The 22,981-nt window shown below is 35.1% G+C and overlaps 1 protein-coding gene and 1 long non-coding RNA gene across 6 annotated transcripts in view; one reads left to right on the top strand and one right to left on the bottom strand.

Annotated features, from left to right (window-relative positions):
• The window catches only part of espn (espin), a 67,786-nt gene that overhangs the window by 35,069 nt on the left and 9,736 nt on the right, over positions 1-22,981 (bottom strand). For all 5 annotated transcript variants that reach the window (XR_008154741.1, XR_008154740.1, XR_008154743.1 and 2 more), the window contains exons 3-7: positions 15,518-15,704; positions 14,509-14,691; positions 12,427-12,558; positions 9,780-10,011; positions 7,385-7,659 (exon numbers count right to left, since the gene is read on the bottom strand). Coding sequence is in view for 1 of the 5 variants with exons in the window: in XM_052562901.1 (XP_052418861.1) it covers positions 7,385-7,659; positions 9,780-10,011; positions 12,427-12,558; positions 14,509-14,691; positions 15,518-15,704 (1,009 nt within the window). In the remaining 4 variants the exon portion in view is untranslated. The remainder of the gene's footprint in view (positions 1-7,384; positions 7,660-9,779; positions 10,012-12,426; positions 12,559-14,508; positions 14,692-15,517; positions 15,705-22,981) is intronic.
• Positions 876-14,377, top strand: LOC127963222 (uncharacterized). The gene is made up of 2 exons (XR_008154760.1): positions 876-1,103; positions 12,441-14,377. It is a non-coding gene; the product is annotated as an uncharacterized LOC127963222 (long non-coding RNA).

The following is a 22,981-nucleotide window of genomic DNA, read 5'->3' on the forward strand; positions in this document are numbered from 1 at the left end:
ATTGACTCTCCTTATACAGTCTAAAGCAAAGCACTAGGTTAACTTTTTAATTTAATTTATTATTATTTTACAGTGGGCAGGGTGGAATAGGTCAACAAAAATAATAAAATAATTATTTTCAGTACTTTATTAGCTTAGAAAAACATAAATATATTAAACATTTTACTGAATATATTAAATACATTAAAATATACTGTGACAACTAATGTCGATGAACTGTTTTAGCAACAACACAATTTTAGGTTTTAAATTCTTATATATGTCAGGGAGTGTATATTTTAGACATCTAATGAACATTTTACAACATCAGTTTGTAGCTTTTTTTGCACTGTAGCATCCTGTAGTCTCTCAGATGCTTATAAAAACAATACAAAATACCATGAATTGTTATAATACAGGAAATGTTTAACATTGTTCTAGATGAATTATAGCATGTCACACTGAGGAAACTTCTGTCACTGAAATGTCATGTCGCCTTCACATATTTGAATACTGTCTTCCTGCCCACACACACACACACACACACACACACACACACGCCATAAAAAAGAGCTTATATTGACTTTTTATGAGAGCGTGTGAAATTTGTCCAATTTGTCAGACAAAATTTGGACAATTCTCCTTCACCGTTTGAAAATGGAACAAACCATTGCTATTTTATAAACACAATTCTAGGACAAGGAATCTGAATTTTCATCACATATTGCTTCAGGCAATCCTGACACACTAAGCCACATAAACTCTTAATAATTCCTATTGTGTTCATGTTGCAAAGCCTCATGTGACTCCAGCTGATTTGCATGCAAACAAAAAGACTTTTCATGGCACAAAAGCTGAACTTAACATAGATTTCTAAGCTTCCCAGAGGAAAATAACACAGCAGGCTACAAGAGAGATCGTCTGACCCCTCGAAAGCTGTCTCAGTGTCGACGGACCGAATGGTTTCACTTTCTGCAGCTGTCACTCACTCGTGTATGATAGCGAATCTTCATCGCTGATCTAAAACCAGTGTTCTCCACCTGCCTTTAGGAGGACCCGAAATGTCATTACAGCAATCACGGATGCAGTTCCGAGAGTTTCTAGAAATTTCCAACACAAAAAAGGTAATGCTTGGTTTTCCTGTTCTTAAGATTTTCCTAATGCAAAGTCCTTGAATTTGCATAGTAATAAACCTTATGCAATGCAATTCTAAAACAAACAAAGTCGCAGGACGGTGAAGCGAAGAAACAGATGTGAGCTGTTAAAGTGATATTGTCATTTAAAAAATAAATAAAATTGAGGTACCTTTTGTGTAATAATAAATAACAAAACAATCCATTTTCGTCAAACAAAAGCAATATTGATTTCTATGTTGATCTCGATCTCTATCTGAACGCAAATGCAAGTAACTAAAAACAAAAACAAAAAAACAATGACAAATAATTTGAATTCTGTCATCTGTTGCTTTTTATTTTTTAATGCCGGCCCTGAGGATGCTATTGTCCATTGATGTCCTTCCAGCATCCAATTTGCATTGTTGTCTAAAGCACTGTCGTCCCTTCAGAGTTCCTCCCAGTGTAACTGGAGTCAGCCCAGTGCAGATGGTTTGATTATCATGCCTCAGGGAAATCGCTGCTTGAAAGGCTAGCTGACCTCTATACAATGCGGATGGACCTGAGCCTATTTCAAACCTGCTGAATTTTTCATCACCAGTCACCAATACGTGTATTCTTCAGACTGATCTAAAGCTCTAAAGCATGTTCAGTGACGTTAGCTGAAGCTGAAAATGAATGCAGTGCTATTGATGCATTTGAATGTTTATCAGTGCATATGAAAGTTGTTTAGGTTATCGCGGTAGGCGAGCAACCCGAGGATCCTGATCTTATGTAACTCAACACAAATAATAAACACGCCTGAGAAACAATCAAAAGACCCACAACCGTTATATAATAACACACAAAGCTCAAGTATCACAAGTCAACCGACACTGAATTGAAGTCTTACCCTTTCCGACTGCCCTTATTTCTTCCCACAGTGCTGTCACCCTACACAAAGCTTTCAACCCAGAGCCGGTAGATGCACAGGTGTTACTAGATCTCCATTCTGCCGTGCCTCATCCTACCTGACGCTCGCTTTGCCTTTCCCCGCCCCTCAGCCTCCCACCAAACAATCACGTCCCGGGGCGATGACTTCACTGCTCACCTGTTATCCAACCACAGGTCACAGCGCTCGTGGTCTCTTATGCAAAGTATTGTGACACACAGTAGCCAAGCATGGCCGCTCCAGCTCGGCTTTCTCACCGGTCGAAGGATTGCATTATGCAGACCGGCCACCGAAGAGAATCTGATTACAAATAAAAGTGGAGATCGCATTCAAAGGTAGCTGATTTATGGAAATAGCGAGCGGCAGTGGGTTATAAGACTGTGTGGATTTCAAATGAAACACAGTGTGACTCTGCTGTTAAAGTTTATCAGAGTTATGTCAAATGAAGAACATTATATTAAACTGGGTGGATTTATATAACATTCCAGTGTATGTGGAGCGAATCATAGCCTAATATGGGCCGGAGTTAGTAAATGACGAGGTATTCAAATACATTAGTGCTCTATAAACAAACTATCCTAAAGTAAGTCGAACTAGACTAAACACAACCCAGAAGTGTGCCAGTATGTGGCTGCTATGCATACTTATGTTACCATCGTACCCAAGGAAGAGGATGTTTTTAGGTGAGCACACAGTGTTCTTCCAATGCTCTGCCCTCTAAATAATGATAGAGTCAATATTTGTGTGAGATTAAACAGTCTACATTATATTTCTCCCTACATAATATGACTGTTACCCTTCTTTATGTAACATGAGCATAACAAATCTTTATATTTCATTAAAGGTTTTTGTATTTATGTTGATGACAGCACAGATCATTTGATGAATGTTGGCATCTTGGACTCTCTTATAAGACTAAAGATGCTAAACACGCTCTTTGCTCAGCGTTTAATCCTACTGTGGTCTCTACGAGAAACAAATGAGATGAAGAAATCTCTCAATTTATAAAAAAAGAAAAAAATAATTAAAACTGTGATGTGCTTCCACCACCTGAAAAGAAAGCACATATAATCTGTTAAACTAGTGTTTGATTGACAGCTCTAAATCCCGCCTCCTGTTCAGCCCCCCCCTACGGCATCACAGCTGCAGTGCAGCCTAAAGTCTTTGACCATAAAAGGAAAAGCAGACTGAATTTGGTTTGAGGAGACAGATTCTAGTAGATATCTTCATGACTTATTGAAGTATTCATTTTCATTAGAAGTTGAATGTATTTCAGCTCAATAATGTTCATTATGGACTGGAATAAGTCAATCTAGGTCATAAAATATCAATATAATGCACTTATACACTGTACAAAAAAAAAAAAGACCTTTTGAGTAACACAAAGACACAAGTATTTGTATAAATTTGTACTTATTATTTTGTCTTTAGTGAATGGACAAATTCAAACTGGCAAAACAAAGTAGTGTTACTTACAATTATTAAGACAGTAGTTTAAAGATATTTCAGAAAGAATCTGCATTATATTGCTTGGATGTTTTTAACTTGTCAACAACATCTAATAACACTGCATTGAAATGGTTCAAGGCATTTCAAAGGGTTGAGCAGAAATACAGGTTGTAAATTATGTTTAGAGTCTATATGTACAAAAATATATTTTAACATTTATTCCAGTATAGACTGATGCACAGTAGTGCGTGACTGTAAACTCCACCTTTTTTTACAGGAAGTCAATCTGAGGGACTTATTTTTATTTGAATCTGTGCCATTATGATAGTGATCATCTGCTAAAAAGTTATGCGTTTTTAAAGTTATTGGGATGTGCTAAACTGATGGGCCTGGACTCAACATCACAGTGGAAGAGAAACCGTCTGAAAGAAGACAGTGGGTTATTTTGGGGGTCAGAGGTCATTGAAAGGGTCTAGCTGAAGGTTTCATTACCCCTTGAATAAAGTAAAAATGAATGACACAACTTCATCTGCACTGCTTAAGTGCTTTAAACTGGAGAGCTGAATTCAACATAAAATGTGAAGCGAAGGAAGCCAATGGAAATGAATTAAAATTGTATTCAGACATTTTATGCATCAAGATATTTGGGGGGGGGGGGGGGTCTCTGAATACTTAAATTAATTGCATACTAAGTGAAGTGTTAAATTCTGCTGTTGTTCTCCTCAGTTAGTCCAGCAACCATCCAAACACGTTTTGATGGGAAGATCTGAGCTACTACTTCAAATACTTTGCAAACATAGGAAACAAAAAGTGCATTATCTGCTCTTCATACTCAAACAATAGTGCTGCAACACAGCTGAACTCGCAGTAATGATCAGAGAATGTGTGTGTTGGGATGTGCTGGCATATCTGACAGTTTAATTAGTTCAATTAATGTCCAGTCCATCATGCAGCACATCATTACAGCTTTTGGGTGGTCAGCTCGGCTAATGGAAGCCCTCATTAACAGAAACACAAAAGTAGCATTGTGTTTTTGTCTATATGAGTGTGTGAGTCCATACCGTGTGTATGCACCTGCTCCGGGCTTTGATTAGCGTGCACAGGGGTGTTTTTAACACACAGATTGAGGTTTGTTGGCCAGACAACAGAAGACACATTGCCAGTGTGATTCTTTCTAATGGCCGCTGTGCACCACTGTGTGCTATTTATGAAAAACTGCTGTGATTAAGTTCATTTAGGATTAATTAGAGCATACTGTGCTGCTTTACTGTCAAAGCTAACCGAGGTGTTATTTTACACCTACATATGTATTCCATGCCAATTAAAAAAGGACGAGCTGATGGTAAGTGTGTGTTAATTAGACGTTTCAGTGTTAAATCCACAGGGAATGTTTTGCTATTATTGTCCTATACACAGAATGACTAAAGCTCTATGGATTATTTAGTTACACAGGACTCAGATGGGATGCAAGCTGGTCTTTGTAATTAAGTGAGCTGTATAATCATCACATCATATTGCCTGAATGCACTTTTTTAAGATGTCCATATTTAATACCTAGTCTTTTTAAAGACAACTTGAAACGGCATTCACAAACCAGATTACTTCTGTATCGTGACGTATTTTATCGAATTCATTGTGAAAAGCTTATAAATAAATAAATAACACTTTAGTTTGGGGACCAGTTCTCACTTTTTCCTCCATAAATTCCTAATTTGTTGCATGTTAATAGTTAGTAAAGTAGTTGTTAAGTTAGTGATTCAGAGTAAGGCATTAATATGTGCTTTATAAGTACTAATAAACAGCTTATATGCTAGTAATATGCATGCTAATAAGCAGCTAGTTAATAACGAGAATTGGTCTCTAAACTAAAGTGTTAACAAAAATGAATAAATTATTAACGATGAAGGATAAGTCAAAAGTAGATAAGTTGATTGCAGCTTTATAGAGAATGATGCTAATGTTTATAATATTTGTTTGTTAATGTTTATCCTGTGCTTTTAACAGCCTAGGATTCCTAGTTTTATTGTGTTTTTTTTTAAGTCTCTTGTGAACATTGTAAACACATATTTTGTATTTCATTATTAACCTTGTTGTCTGACCCATCTTTTTAAACATGCAAAGCCCTTACACAGTTTAATCTGACCCCATTTTAAATCTATGTAATTCTGCCTACTGGGCTGATCATTACAACCTAATATCTACATGCCTTACAATCTAATTTAGCAGATCAAAGCTGGACGATAATATAGTTGACATGTTGCAATGATAAAGTCAATCAAGCATGCACTACGTGAGCACAGTTTACCGTTTGCATACAGATACTCACACACTGCAATATATATAAGACAAAGCATGTACTCAATCAATTCTGTGAGTTATGTCTCTTGTGCACTTCTATTTCGCGTGTCATACAGAGTTGCTTATGAGCATTTCAAATCAATCTCCATTTCAGCCGGACTGTCTTTGTTTTGTGGTAGAAGTCATATGCAGTTCTGTTCTGATCATGAGCATGAGAGACAATACCATGCATAAATCCTCCCAAGAGATTGATTCACTCTGGTTCACTATTGTAAGGCTTTTATTCTATACTGTCCATTAGTACAATACGATTCCTTTATATTCTGTGAATAAACATTGTGTTTCAGGTCTTTAGTCGCCATGGCTTCGTATCTGTTTGGTCAACAGCAGCACATCAGATGATGACTCACTAGAGGCCACGAACGCTGCATTTATGGCCAACTCAGCGCTAAACAAAATAACCCATGATCTTTTTAAAGAGATCATGAAATGCATGTTCAGATCTTTATATATGTTTCTAGAGGTTCGTTTATAAAGGGGTTTTTTGCATTAAAATGTTTAAATATTTGTAAAATGCTCTCTCGTTATAATTCTCATATTATTATAACATCTAATAGAATATCTTGTTGCTACATTATAAAACTTACAGCTACTATGATACACTATATGATATCTTGTTAAGAATAATTATGAAAAGAGTGTGTCGCAAAATGAAACATTTTTGTTAAATCACTATAATAAAAGATCAACTTCAGCCATGCATTTCTAAGAGATGAATCATTTCGAAAGGGTATGCACAGTTTTTGGACGCTCAGTATGTCTACATACAGGGACTTTTTTTATTCCATATCTTGCTTTAGTGACTGATTGACAGACATGGGTTATTAAGAGCACACTACCTTGATTCACTAACACATGTTAAGGGCAGTGTGGAGGACAAACGTGACATCATCAATGGGGTGATTACAAATTCTGGCATTTCAGAAGGGTGGTCAACAAAAACAATGTATTTTAAACTGGAAAAAGGGATAATATCTTTCATTAAATCTACATTAAGTAAATCCACTCACAGGGATATTACAGATCTACCACAAAAATGGAAGCTCAAAGACGAAAATAATAAATTCTGCACACTTGTTAACATTAATCATTTTTAAATTTGTCAATATTGGATGAAAATTGTCCAATATTGTACATTTCATTGTGGACTTGGACTGTACAAAGCAGAATTATTGTGAATGTAACAATAGCAGAGCTGTGTGTTCATTAAAAAAAAGGGAAGGAGACCACAAATAGAGAAAGAGAGCAATCATAACATTCAAGTCCCTGTTCTTTAGTTATAAGGGCCAAAGTCTAAAATGTACTTGTTGATTTTTTTAAGTACATTTACATAAAGATGCCCTCTTTAAGTCACAAAGTACAATTTTGATGTAATTTCTACAGCACAGTAGTGAGCCGTTGGGAACTGGGAAGGGGATTCTTAAAGTACATTTTATGCTTTAGTCAGTGGAATATAACACTGAACACATATTTTTATAGGATGAAAGAAAATGCTGGATATTACAACTTTATGACGTTTTTTTCCCCTCTTTTTTTAAGAAAACATATAGCATACCTCTTTTTTGACCACATCATTGTCCACTCGGCGAAGGTTCCTCTTCACCTTCAGGTACTCGGCAGACTCCTCCTCCTCCGGTGGTTTGGGTGGGGGGTAGGCAGGTGGGGGAGGGGGTGTGTGGGAGGAGTCTGATGGAGGAGGGGGAGGGGGAAATGTTGGAGGGGGCGGCAGGTGTGCAGGATGTTCCTTTGCATTCTGGGAGCTGTCTGCGACATCAGGGTTCAGCATGTCCATATAGGCCTGCATGTCTGTAATGACCGATTCTTCACCTCCTGCAATAAAACATTTCTCTAATCATTTATCGAGACAAACATAACCCAAACAGACAGACAGACAGACAAACTGACTGAGTGACTGATTGATTGATTGATTAAATGTACTTTTATTAATCAAGAACTGAAAAAATGGCAGGCAAATGAAAAAGCAGAAAGTAGAAAAATATCTTCATCAAATACAAGCTAATTTATTAACAAGATTATAAAAGACACATGTGAAATCTCATTTTTACATTTCAATTTATAAAATGTCAAATTTCAAATTTCAAAATATAATTATTGTAATAACGTAACACACAATATACGGTAATACATTAAATTTGAAATGGCCAGAATGCATACAATTGATTGATTGATTGATTGTTCGTTTGATTGATTGATTGATTGATTGTTCGTTTGATTGATTGATTGATTGATTGATTGATTGATTGATTGATTGATCGCTCCACTAATCAGAAACACTGCCCCGTGGCGAAATTATTTCATTTTGCTTTAAACAAAAATCTAAGTTCTGTTCAGAAATGATATAAAATGAAAAATAAATGCCTAATACTAGAAGGATCGTTTTAACGTGGTTTACTGGAACATTACAATTAGCCCAAGTCCATATGAGATGACTGCTTAATTCTCTTAGCTTTCTTGTCTGTGAAACATCTGAGTGAAGTTACTTCAGAAACAGAAAGAATATGCTGTAACCTTTCCGGCTTTCTTTATTCCTTAATTCTTCAAAACTATAAATACGATCGTAAGTATAGAAATTGTGTCGTGATAAAATTTGTTAGAAAAAAGGTTTTATGATCACTGAAAGATTAGAATCGTAACATATTTCAGTCAGGTGGGTCTGCATTTTTGACTGGTAGTGAAAGGATAATAATGTACAGCTCTGTTGTATAAGGATGTCCTAAATGTGTCCACTAGAGGACATTACTGGGACACCTCACAGCAGGTCGCCTGGACAATGCTACAGAAACATTGTTCTGAATGAGTTCTGCTTCAGAGAGCTCAACTTTCCCACCATTGTTCATATAATGCTTCAAACACACAGCACTGAGCAAATGTATGGGCGGAGAGGGTGGGCTACGGGCCGTTTAGAGGGGGGAGATCAAAACACACAGCAATGCAGAGAGAGAACATTTTGCATCAAGTTAATCCGGAGATTTATATTAATACATTTTAATTGACAGTCTGAATTCATTTGATCAAAAATACAGTAAAAACAGTACTATGATTAGAATTTATAAAACAGTTTCCTGTTTAATATATTTTTAAATGTATTATTTAGTGTCACATGATTCATAAATTATTCTAATATATGAATTTGCTGCTCAAGAAACCTTTCGTATTATTATTAATGTTGAAAACAATTGTCCTGCTTCATATTTTTGTGCAAATGATGATAGATTTTTTTTCAGGATTCTTGACTAAGAGAAAATTCAAAAGAACAGATTTCAGTCACACTTTAGTTTAAGAATCAATCCTCACTGTTAACTATTAACTATGAATTTTAAGTTATTAAGGGATCATTAAGGGATCTAAATAAGAGAATAGGTCCCTAAACTAAAGTGTTACCCAGCAGGTATTTAAAATACACTCTAAACATTTTTTTTTATTATCAATGTATTTACTGGCAGTGTTCAACTCAATGCATCCTTGCTGAATTTCTTTAAAAAAAAAAACGTATTTACCCAAACTTACACCACTGATTCTTGAGACATAGGGAAAAAAATGTCCGGAAATTGCAACTCTTATTAGGTTTAAAAATTTTAAATTGTAAATGTTATGGGAGATTAATAATAAAATGATTTAATACAAAAGTGTAATCAGTCTCCTAGAATGAGAGTGTGTTTTGAAATGTTAAAAACATCTTGATTGCTGTTAAAGATAAAGTTAAAGATAAATATTTCGTTTTGATAAAAAAAGAAAGAAAAGTTGGCCAAATACTTCAGTAGTTTAGTAAATATAAGCCAAATAATGTAGTTTAATTTGTCTGAGTACATCAGTTTTGCTCCCTGTTTTGTCCAACTCCTGAAGAATCAGTGATACGTATATATTAGCATAATATTAGCTAAAGTAGTGCAGATACAGTTATACAGAGAGCTCATCGGTGTTTCTCTGACCTGTGGGTGCTCGGGAGGGAGGCGTGCCGCTCCTCTTCTCTCCAGTACTGGATTGGCTGGAGTTGGCTGAGTCATAATTGGACAGCGAGCTGGAGGGGGAGCAGATGTCGAAATGGGCCGCGGTGGGGGCTGGGGTGGGCAGGGTGGCATTCGGAGAGGAGAGGCCTGAGTCCGGCTGCTTATACTCCAGATCTGCTGAAGGGTCCCGGGACAAGACTCGGTGCTCCACACTCTGAGAGGAAAGCTAAAGTGTTATTGACAGGCGTAGAAGAGTGACTCTTATTTACTCAGCCTCGAGCTGTTCCTAACTTGTATGAATTTCTTTGAGCTATAGAACATGAAAAAAAAAAATAAAAAAAAAAATAGGTAACACTTTATTTTAAGGTATCCTTGTTACACATTAAATGTACTTACTATTATAATAATAATCAATTATGCATAATTACATGCAAGTTACCCTAAGCCAAACCCTAAACCTATCCCTAACCATGTAACAAGTACATGTAGTAAAGTAATATTACTCAGTAGTTAAATATATAATTACACTGTAACAAGGACACCTTAAAATAAAGTGTAACAACAAAAAAAATGTTTTGAAGAATGTTGGTAACAAAGTAGTTGATGGTAGCAATTGACATCCACAGTATGAACACATTAAATAAAACACTTTGGAAGACAATGGCTAGTGTTAACTGTTTGGTTACCAACATATCTTCTTTTGTGTTCAGAAAAAGAAAGAAATTCATACAGGTTTACAACAAATTGAGGGTCAGTAAATTATTTTCATTCTTGTGGGAACAATCCCTTTTAAGATGCATGTAAGTGTTTTTGTTTGTTTGTTTGCTTGTTTTTTTGTTGTTTTCTTTTTTCTTTTTCTTTTTTGCAATAGTCTTTCATTGTGCTTAAGGCAGAAATTCCTTTAGTTACACAAAGGTTAATTACAGGCAGTATTAACAGATACGAGTGCAGCTGACGAGGGCTTGTGAAACCACATCACTACATGCAATTATCTTCATATTATCAAGAATCTACTGACCCCAATTAAAGGTGCACTTAGTTATTTTTCCTCATTAAAGTTTTACATGTTAAGAACTTTACTTTAAATAATTTGTTAACCCTGTAAAGCCTGAAATATGAAATCATAGATCTCTATAACACTTTAGCAGACTACTTGTGTGTATGATTTTCCAAAGTGCATCAGGACTCTTTTTGACGTGCAAGTATCAAACTTAGTCTTTTTAATTGATACATTAAGTATTATATGCACCTTTTACAAAGGTGTGTTTGAACTAAGAAACTGATGTTTCCTTCAGGCTGTAGATCTGCTGAATATCAAATTGTATGATAGCTTCATCTTTTATTTCTCATCTGTTTACTGCTTAAGCTTTAACCCTTTTTCCTATGCCCATTGTATTCGTGTGTGTGTGTGTGTGTTAGACTAGTTTAAGTGTTTATGTAGTTAATAAAGTCTTATTTGTATCACACTTGAGGATGTTCATTATGTGCTCATAACTGGAGTCCCTAATCATGCAGATTTTTGCTACATGCTCTGAGTTTTGTACAGTAAAAAAGTTGTTTTCCTTAAACAGGAAAATAACATTCTTAAAACTGACAGACAGTTGACACTGAGATTTCAAGTAAATACTTACAGCAGATCTAAATATTTATAAATAATCATAACTAGTTATGCTTGATTATTCATATTTCCCCTTTGAGCTGATTCGCTACAATCCCAGTCCCAAGTTAAGGATGTGAATAATTATGCAATGTATTCATTTTAGTTTTTTAATAAATTTGCTAAGTTGTCACAAATCTTTTTTGTGCTTTGTTATCATATCATGGTGTATGGAGTGTAGATTGATGTGGAAAAAAGTCATTTAAAGCAGTTTAACATAAGGCTACATTACAACATTACAAATCATGAAAAATTAAATGAAGGGTTATGAATACTAGCAAGGCACTGTAAATAAAAGATCCTCAAAGGCCTGCTTATCATATTTGAGAAAATGTAGCATGATTTTTCTAATAAAACAAATTAAGATGTTTTTTAAAAATGAAAAACATGAAAATACCCTTTTTACTTGCTATAAATAATAATTAACTATGTATCACATAAATCATGACAAAACAACAGAAGAGTAGATTACCTACAACAAGTTTTTCAGCAAAGTTTTGAACGTTGTATTTAGAGCCTGCTTATCAAATATGATACAGTAGACTTTATAAAGTTAAACCCTTGTACACTAACACAGCATTAGATGAGATTTTCATCTTATATTTTATCCTCTTTCATCTTGGTAATCCCCATTACTAGATAATGGGGGGGGGGGTGCTGACTGCATTTTTTTTTTGTTTTTTACATTTGTGTGATTCTGTCAAGTCTCAGTGTAAGTCCAAGATGATATCAAGCGGCTAAACAAACAGAAAATTACAGTAACTAAACACCTGTCACTCTAAATGAAGGAAATCCTAAATATTAAAACTACAAACATTATTTGGCACATTATATGCAAATATGAAACAAAGCAAACAAGCAAAAATAAAGAAAACATTTAATTAACCTATTGTGTAGTACTGATAATGTAAACCGAGATAAGTGAACATTTGTATGAAGAATTATATTTGTGCTTTATGTGCTGTTTCTCACCATGTTTTCAACAGTGCGGAGGTACTTGGCACACTGCTGATGCCCGTTGTATTCAGCCAGGTCTGCTGCTGAGAACCCATCCTGGTCCCGTATCCCCATGTCCACGCCGTTCACTACCAGAATCTGACAGCACTGCATGGAGAAACAGACATTTACATTAACAACCACATAGACTGCATGCTCTGGGGCTGTTTTATTAAATAGATTTACCTCTGTCGGCTAAAGCAAGCATTACTATTCATAGTGCTCATTCATAAGGTTATGGTTTTACACAGTATTACACAGAATTGTGCACCTATTTATGACTGAACAACTGCTTAATACTGCTCGTTCTGAAGGGTGTAAATATTTGTCTGTTTGAGAAGGTTGAGTAAAGTATGAGTGGTGTTCATGAATGCAGTAAAAGGGTATTTTGTTAATGACAGCTGTCATGCGTTTGGCCCTCGGGTGGAGAACGAGAGACAATACTCTGACTGCTTCTGTGTCCCACTCTTTCTGTCAGCAGCCTTCAGATGGATAATGTTACGAACCAATAAAAGTGTCGCACGATTGTGGAAAGTTCCAAACACTAAGGTTTAGAGCACTTCCAGGTTGCTGAATAAATAAATGTAACAAATAAAGCATGTAACAATTATTAAATATAACATGAAAAATGCACAATAATTGCAATAATTATTATTTATAATATATTGTACATACAAAAAGGCAAAGGAATTTCATTTTTTAACTCAACTAAACTTTCTAGTGAATTACTACTGACTTGTTGAGAGTGTATATTAACCGAACCTTATATACAGTGTCACTATAATATGTATAATATGTCACTTGTTTCTCATAAATCATTTTAATCATTTTTAATCATTTTATAATCATTTTATTATAACTATGTATCATTACAAAAGTTCACAAATGTGATGTTTAAGAATCATTCTTGATTTTTTTTTTTTTCAAGTGAAAGTCAAGAGATAGATGATTTATAAAGTAAATCACCAAAACAGGCATTAATAATATTAACCTATACTGCAAAATACTGCACATCACGGTAGGTTATATAGCACACCTGGCTAAAACGATGCACCTCTAGTTTGCAATGTCAACAAACAGTATTGTGAAATCTTAAGTAACTGAATAAACTACACTAAAAGTATCCAAAATGTAATGTTAAAGTTACACATGATTGTTAGATCAAATCTCTACAAAAGAGACTTCAAAATGTAATATTCAAAAATCTATATTTATTATTATTATTATTTTACTCAAGTAATAGTCAAGATATAGCATCTCTTTTTATATAATTATACAGTACACAAATAAAACAGATATTTGCTTTATGTTATAGATTATTAAGAGCATTAGCTCAATCTAGTTCTATCTTGGCATTGCATCTCAGATGAATCAGTTTAAGTGGAAGATCACCCTAAAATTATTTGTACCACAATGACTCTGTTATCATATGTGACCCTGGAGCACTAAGCCAGTCTTAAGTCTCCTGGGTATATTTGCAGCAATAGCCAAAAATACATAGCATGTATCAAAATTATTGATTTTTCTTTTATGCCAAGAATCATTAGGATATAAAGTAAAGATCATGTTTCATGAAGATATTTTGTCAATTTCCTACCGTAAATATATCAAAACTTAATTTTTGATTAGTAACATGCATTGCTAAGAACTTTACTTGGACAACGTTATAGGTGATTTTCTCAGTATTTAGATTTTTTTTGCACCCTCAGATTTCAGATTTTCAAATAGCTGTATCTCAGACAAATATTGTCCTATCCTAACAAACCATACATCAATAGAAAGCTTATTTATTCAGCTTCTATGTATTGTATAAATGTAAATGTAAATAAATTAAATGTACTTCAAATGCATTTTCCTATTTTAACCCTAAATGTATTATACTAAAATAAAGTGGTACACAATTTATGATGTGTTCACAATTCACAAATACTGCACCTCGAGTTTTATATTCCTATATAATTTCTCTCCGTCTCATGTGTTTTAGATGTCAGAGTTGTAATTACAATTGCAATTGGATTTGTAATAAAACATCCACATGCAGTAGTTTCTCTTACATACCTCCAGCTCTCCGTTCTCGGCTGCGTCATGAAGAGGTGTCCCGCCCCAGCTGTCCATCACTATCTCCCCGCCGTGAAGCAGCAGCCAGCTGAGGACCTTAGCATGGCCGCGGCTGGCAGAAAAGTGCATGGCAGTGGCCCCATCATTGTCTCTGTCAGACAGGCTGATTTCTGTGAAACTCATCTATACAAGACACAAATTATAAAATATTTGTTTTCTCTGTTTGTTGACTTGTTAATATGAAAGTCATATACCGTATTTTCCGGACTATAAGTCACACTTTTTTATTGTTTGGCTGCGACCTTTAGCCAGGTGCGACTTATTTATCAAAATTAATTTGACATGAACCAAGAGAAAGGAACCAAGAGGAAACATTACCATCTCCAGCCGTGAGAGGGCGCTCTATTCTGCTCAGTGCTCCTGTAGACTACACTGAAAACATTGAGCGCCCTCTCGCGGCTGTAGACGGTAATGTTTTCTCTTGGTTCTAAATAAATGCGACTTATTGCTTTTTCCTCGTCATGACGTATTTTTGGACTGATGCGACTTATACTCAGGTGCAACTTATAGTCTGAAAAATATGGTAAATATACAACAAGTCTGACCAAGAACCTACATATATGATGTTACATTATACTGCAAAATACTGCTCATCATAGTAGCTCATATAGCACACCTGGCTGAAATAATGCACCTTTAGATTGCAATGCCAACAAACAGACTCATTCATTGCCAAGTAACTAAAACCCATTCCCTGAAGTTTTGGTAGTAGTTGCAGGAGAACTTGAATATGTGGTATTTATGGTACATGTTCCATTCTTAAAAGTAAAAATGTATTTCTGTGACAACCAACATTATGTTGATAGAGCTTAACTTGTTTTAAGCCTGGAAACATTCTGTAGCAAAATATTGGAAATTGAATGCTGCATACATACATAAAACATTACATTCGCAGTGCTATACTCATCCATTAAGGCCATCTTGTGAATAAAAACAGTTTTTGGCTCACCAGCCAGACAATGACAGTGTTGTGTCCCATCTGGGCAGCAGCGTGCAACGGTGTCATCCCATCATTGGCTCTGATACTTGGCTCCGCCCCGCAGTCCTTCACTAGGTACTGGACGACTTCCAGGTGGCCCTCCTGACATGCAAGGTATAGTGGTGTGGCACCATTCTTCGTTTGGAAATTGACAACTCTAAAACAAAAGCAAAAACACCAAAATTTAAATAGAAGCTGATTAGAGATATGACAAATGTTTAATGTTTCTATATCAATAGTATTTCTATCTCCTTTCTAACAGTCATGTAAACATCCTTTCTGAGTGTAAAAACATGTAACGTGAGCAAAACCCTGCCCCTTCAAAATCATATCATATTAATGATAATTTTAAGTATTACTGCATGTGTTTATACTGACATTTAATGAAAATATGACAGCAGAAAGTTGCTAACTAGACTACCAGAGCCCCCGATAATATTTCATATTATCTCAACACCATGATACAAGGGTGTTATCAGTGTCGAGCCAATATTAATTAAAGTGTTAGCATGATGCTGTTGGGTTTTTGGCTTTTTAATGCATTGTTATTGTGGTTTCTTGATGGTTGATTTTTGTCTGAAGTCAAAAGAAGCCACCCGCAGATCTATGATATTCTGGTCTCTAGATATCTACGTAGATACTCAGGTAGATACCTTCAGAGTAAATCTGTCTAATGTAATTTTCCTTGTTATATAATCATGACGGGTCATGCAAAGATGAGGAGATGTAGATTAAGGCGAAGTTTAATTACTTTATTAACCAAAATAAAAACAACAAAGACAATCCAACTTAATAGGATTCACAGCTGGTAAAGACAACACCAGACAGAGAATTAAACCAACCAGGGGAATATAAAGCTGTGTTCACACCATGTCGTAATTACCATAATTAAAAAGATGACAACATGTGACATTCTACTCAGAGCTGAATTATGTGTTTCTAAGCCGGGGTTATATGTTTGTGCCTGACAAAGGTATTTTGCCCGAAACGTTAAATAGCGGGAAAATAACGGCGTCCAGTTCCTTTTTGCATGTTTTTTATCTATTTTTTTAATTGACAAACACTATCAAAGCCAAAGCCTTCACGTGCTCGAAATTACAACTTGTAAGCTGGTAATGTTCTGAAAGCTATGAATTGGACCAGTGACATAAATACAGAAGACAAAGAGGATTGAAACAAGGCACAGGTGGGAATGATCAATAATCAAGGCAACAGATGACATTCTCACAGAAACTAATGTAACAGGAACTACAGGCAGGAATTCAGGAGATGAAGACAGACACAACAGACAAAACTATATTAAAATAAGAGTCTTGGATGAATCAAAACTGACATATATCATCTGCATAGTAAATCAGAAGAGTAACAAGCTTTATGATTTTATGTGTTTTTTTGTGTCCACAGCATAAATGTTTGAAAGGCATTTATCTTCCAACTTTGTTTGGACTTTTGTTTTTCCAATGACAGATTATAAAATATACGCAAACATTAGTCTTTTATATACATTGAGGAAGAGGCCCAAACCATATATGCAGCCAATAATTTTAAGAGAGGGAGAGTTCACACAAAAATGAAATTAATTTTTAACTCAAACCGTTGCACTGAAAGTAAGCAGATAAACATAAAATTTTCATTTTTGGGTGAGCTATACCTTTGAGAGAGGACTTTTGACTATTGGCGACCAAGAAGAAGACATGGACCACTCAGAAAAGGTAAAAGATATTTGTGTTTAAAGTGTACAACAAATCTGACACATGTGAGCACTTAAAATGCAAATTAATTATCTGTCTATCTTTTTGTATTTCTGCTAGTTCAACCAACATTTAACAGCAATTCTCTACATTTTCGCACCTTGATCAAAATAAGACTAGTTCAAAGATTTCCGATCAATACTCCAGAGTAAAATGGGATCACTGAAGTATCATATAGTAGATTCTAATTATTATAACTTCTGAATGTCTATAAATACTGAGGTCATATTTATTTCCAAAATAAATAAAAGAAAAACCACCAAATTCTCCTCTGTGATTTGAGATTTTCCTTAGTTTTCCTGACCAATTCAACCCGAAACCTAATAAAATTACGAATCATTAATACGAGGTCCCAGAGACATTGTTGACCCTCTGAGACAAAGTGATACACCAGTCCAGTGTTTTTCTGTTTCCAGGGGAAGCATCCAGCATGAATATGTCTGTCCCAGATCCTTCCTCAAAGTCACAGCAGGAGTTCTAGAAGAGAACAGGAATCTTCCTATAAATACTATAAAGCTCAGCTTTATTTGGACACAGACTGATGAGGCATCAATGAGTCTCTTAAGAGGATCAGTGCTGCTTCACCGTATTTGTATTTGCAGTATTCTCTGGCTCTGTACAAGAGACAAAACTATGTGGAGTCTTACTAGAAGAAATGCAATTGTTTTTTCTTTATGGTTTGGATTCAACCTTACATAATAATAATAATAATAATAGTTCGTTACATTTATATAGCACTTTTGTGTGTGCTCAAAGTGCTTTACATGAAAGGGGGAATCTCCTCAACCACCACCAATGTGCAGCATTCACCTGGATTATGTGACGGCAGCCATATTGCACTAAAACACCCACCACACACCAGCTTACAGGTGGAGAGGAGACAGTGATGAAGCCAACATATTTTGCTCTTGTATCCCCTCGTCCCTCTGAACATTCTTTCTTTTGAAAAGTAATGCAAAAAATATAGTTACAGTATGTATGTGTCATGTGGTTACTGAATTACTGCAATATAGAATGTATACACTATATTAAAAATTTATTTCCTTTATTTGGCAATCAATGGTTCCACAAATAAACTTTACCATCCAAGGAACCTTTTCATTCCACAAAAGGTTCTTTACAGTGGAAAAGGTTTATTTAGATTATAAAATGTTTCTTCACACTGAGAAAAAATGGTTCTTTTAAGAACCGTTCACTGAAAGGTTCTTTGGTGAACCAAAACTATGACATCACTATGAAAAACCCATTTTGGAACCTTTGTTTTTAAGAGTGTACTGTGCAAAGTGTGCAAACTTTATTTAGCACTAGCCTAACATTTCCAATGTGACATATAAACATCATTATGTTAAGCATTTTTAAACAAAATTGGATTAAGATTGCTTAATAAACCCAAGATTATAGATGATCTGAAGATGAATTTAACTTCTGTAAAAAATGTTTATCAATGACTACTTTAATTTAGGCTACTCAATGCTTTGTCTGTTCATCACAGAAACGAGTATGCCAGTATTCTAGTCCAAGCTTTATCATGGCATGGAAAATGTATATCTCATTGATATTTTGACAGTACTACTGTTATAATCAACAAAGATAACTACCGCAGATTCACAACTTCCCATTGCAGTTTTGTTGAAGTTGTGCACTCACATTGCAGTCTTGCTGATTATAACAGGAATGATCTAGTTTTGTATGATTGCATTGTGGGCTCTCTCTCTTTGTACACACAGAGAGAGAGAGAGAGAGAGAGAGAGAGAAAGAGAGAGAGAGAGAGAGAAAGAGAGAGAGAGAGAGAGAGAGAGAGAGAGAGAAAGAGAGAGAGAGAGAAACACAGGATTAAAGAGCAACCTGCCAGTAACCAGGTACACAGTCTGACTGCGGGAATAATCTAATTCAACAATCAGACAAACCACGGCGGGCAATTTAATAGCACTGCAAATAAATTCTGCATACAATGGAAATGTTTCACAGTGGATACTGACATTACTGGATGACTCAGATGATGTGATACTAATCTAACAAACACATCGAAATAACAAACATGTGACTGTGGTGGAGAGGCTTCCAAAGAAAATAAAGAGATGCTGAATTTTTAAAACAGGAAGAGGAATTAATCAGGGGCTCAGTCATTAGGAAGTGATCAGACGTGTGAATCTTTAATGAGTGTAACCCTAACAGGCACAGTCACCCGTGTGCTGGGGGTGGTGGGGGGTGGGGCAGAGCACCACACACACACACACACACACACACACACACACACACACACACACACACACACACACACACACAAACCTATAATGACTACAAATAAAACACACAATGAAACATTGGTTATTTATATGGCTATTATATTGACAAAGAGAAATACAATACATTTAGAATCGTATTCAAGTGAGATTCTTGTTTCATCAGTGAAGCCAATGTAGAGTATTGATTGTGTATCATCATGTTATTTTCATATCGAGGAGCCTAGGACTTTCTCAGCTGAAACAATGTTTGTAATGACATCACAACACTATTGTACGTTCACAAAGGTCCCTGACCTGATACAGCCTTACTTGCAGTACAGCTGTCCTTCCTGTATGAATAATTTAGGCTCGAGTGAAAAGGTAACAGAAGCAGCTGTCAGAAGATGTGTGGCAGAGCAAAGCACTTCAACCAACAAAGTCCCACTTGACCTCTTATTCGCAAGGCAGTTAATCATTGTTTTTACTATTATTGTTACAGTAATGTTCTTTCATGAGGAAGACCTAGATAAACAAGAACAAGTCAACTAACTGTAAATGATAATAGAACCAGGCTGAAGTTGGACAAAAGGAGAATTTGGAATAATGTACCAGTAGCACTTTTCCATGTGCTCCAATCTGATAATTGAGTAAATGAGATGAAATTGAGAATAGCATCAGTCTGAAAAATAATTCAAATTCAAAGTGGATGAACAGATTATTTGAAAAGAACGAGGAAAAAAAAAAGAATTGGATGATGCTACTTCTCTCAGAGGAGGGCTTAGAGAAAGAGCTGAAGGGAGGGACACATATTCACATACGCAATCCCTTTACAACAACCCTGTTAGACTGAGAGATATGATGAAAATGCTCCTTTTTTACTGCTTTACGATCTCATCTCATAAACCACCCTGTATCTATAGCTGTTATACATTAAAAAGGCAGGTAGCCTAAAAAAGTAAAAAGTAACATGAAAAAAAAAATGTTATTTAACATTACTCAACCAACCTAAATATATAAGGTAAAAAAATAAAATAAATAAAAGCACTATAAGGTAAAATCATATAAAAACATTAATTGTAGGTTACCACTTTTTACAGTGTATCATGGTGAATATATATATATATATATATATATATATATATATATAAATCCTAAATTATACTGTATATACATTAAGTAATTATCATTTTACTTCTCACTCTAAAAATTACTAAATTTCAAAATAACTAATTACAAACAATATGATTTTTTTATATTATTGATATTGATTGATTGATTGAAATGTAAGTAGTACTTTATAATAGTATAAATAATGTATCTAACATATTGCTTTCTCAAGGAAAATACCAAATCTCAGAATAAATAAACAGAATGAACACTACGAATTCATTTTAAAAATCATTTAGAATCATGTAAGAACAACATCTGCACTGAAACTTTCCCACATGAAAAAAATACTACAGTAATTTATAGTGAATAGTACATTGTTTTTGAGCCATACTATAGTAAAGTACTTTCATTTACTGTGGTAATTCTATAGTTGCTGTGGTAATATAACAGCTATAGTAGCCTAATATAAACAAATGACTTCACCGAATATTGTACTTTTTTCTACAACTATAGGTATATTATACTACAATACACAACAGTTTACTGTAGTAAAGACTTAAGTATACTACAGTATTTATTGCAGTTCTCAATAGTAAATACTACAGTATGCTGTTGCATTCATTAAAGTGTTGTTATACTATAATATATATAATATTATACACTTCACTATATGTTTCAAAAACACTCAGATAGACTTAGTTAAAACTGAGAAAAACTTCTGTAAAATAAGTGAATAAAAAACAAAACAAAAACAAGAATCTAAGGAATTGATTTTGGTCTGTTTCTCATCAGTGGATCTAAATCATATTTCACAAAAATACATCAACAGCTCTCTGTCAGCTTTGATTCTTACACTTTGTGCAAATAAGAGTCCATCCTCCCATCTCTGACACATGAGGTCATTAAAGCGAGTTAGTGCCCCTAATCTGCATTAGCTGGTTGTGTAACTGCCTCCCACCCCCTTTGTGCACCTTATGTCTACACCGAGTTTTATGACCAATGCATTCATGTGAACCATTAGCGTTATCACAACAGAACCACAGCGTGTCCTGCATGGCCTGTGAGAACAGGATACGCATGAGCAACACCCCAATTTGATCGCATCTCATAAATCGCCGGTTCATTCCCTTTTTCTACATCTGTCCCAGCACATATTCTCCTTTCACAAAAGACACTGATACCCTAATGGGGCCAACCGCGTGCTCCAATTGAGCAGTCAGTCTGACCAGAGTCGGTAATGCTCGGTGTGTCCCGCCACGGTCAAAAGACAGTGAGATAGCAGAAGAACACAACATTTCTCGCGGGCAATCGTATTATGCTTTTTATTTTCTATTATATATTGCAGGGTAAATGCTAATTTTACACTGTCGAAAGCCTGCGTTCCTTTAACAGGTAACAGTAGTCTGTAAATGGTATATAATTTTAAGGTAACACTTTAGTATTGGGACCAATTCTCACTATTAAATAGTTGCTTATTAGCATGTCTACTATTAACATGTTGGCTGTTTATTAGTACTTATAAAACACATAATTTACCATATCCTATATTCCTGATCCTACCCAATACCTAAACTTAACAACTACCTTACTAACTGTTAATAAGCAGAAAATTAGGAGTTTATTGAGGCAAAATTAGCTAGTAAACCACAATTTTACAGTGTCCATGTTTCATATGTTACATGTACTTACTATAGGAATAACAATAAATTATACATAATAACAAACAACTAACCCTAAACCAAACCGTAGACAGAAAGATAGCAATCTCTTGAATTTTATTTGAAAAATCATTTGTGTTCTGAAGATGAAAATGTAGATAAACTATGATTTTAAAATGGTATGACATACCTTAATCAGTCCGGGGTGTGTTTTTCATACAACAGCACAAGTTGCTGATTAACTAACATACGCATCGTTAGATAAACGAACCGGCTAGTCGTGTTATTTAAACCACATTGCTTCAAAAATATGGAATCTGTTGTTGATGATGTCACATGCAGGTGGTGCAGTAATTACTTCTAATAATTAATAGGTCTGAAATCTACAAGATGCTGCTGTAACAAACCAGCACCAGATGACTACTTTACTATTTTTTGTTCCATCATTTTTGCTTTATTTGAAATGTAATGCTTCACAGGTGTCACACTTCATGTTATACTACACACCCTAATCTATACACAACCCTAATCTATACACCTCATTTGATTCCTTTTGATAGATTTAGACTAATACAAACCTCTCTAAGGTTTGTCGTCATTATTTCAACAGTGACATTCACTGCATATCGCATTAGACCAACCATTGTGACAGAAGACTGTCTACATCAGTAAGCTGTGTCCCCTCTGGCT

This window comes from Carassius gibelio, chromosome B8 (genome assembly GCF_023724105.1).
Source record: "Carassius gibelio isolate Cgi1373 ecotype wild population from Czech Republic chromosome B8, carGib1.2-hapl.c, whole genome shotgun sequence".
Taxonomy (NCBI): Eukaryota; Metazoa; Chordata; class Actinopteri; order Cypriniformes; family Cyprinidae; genus Carassius; species Carassius gibelio.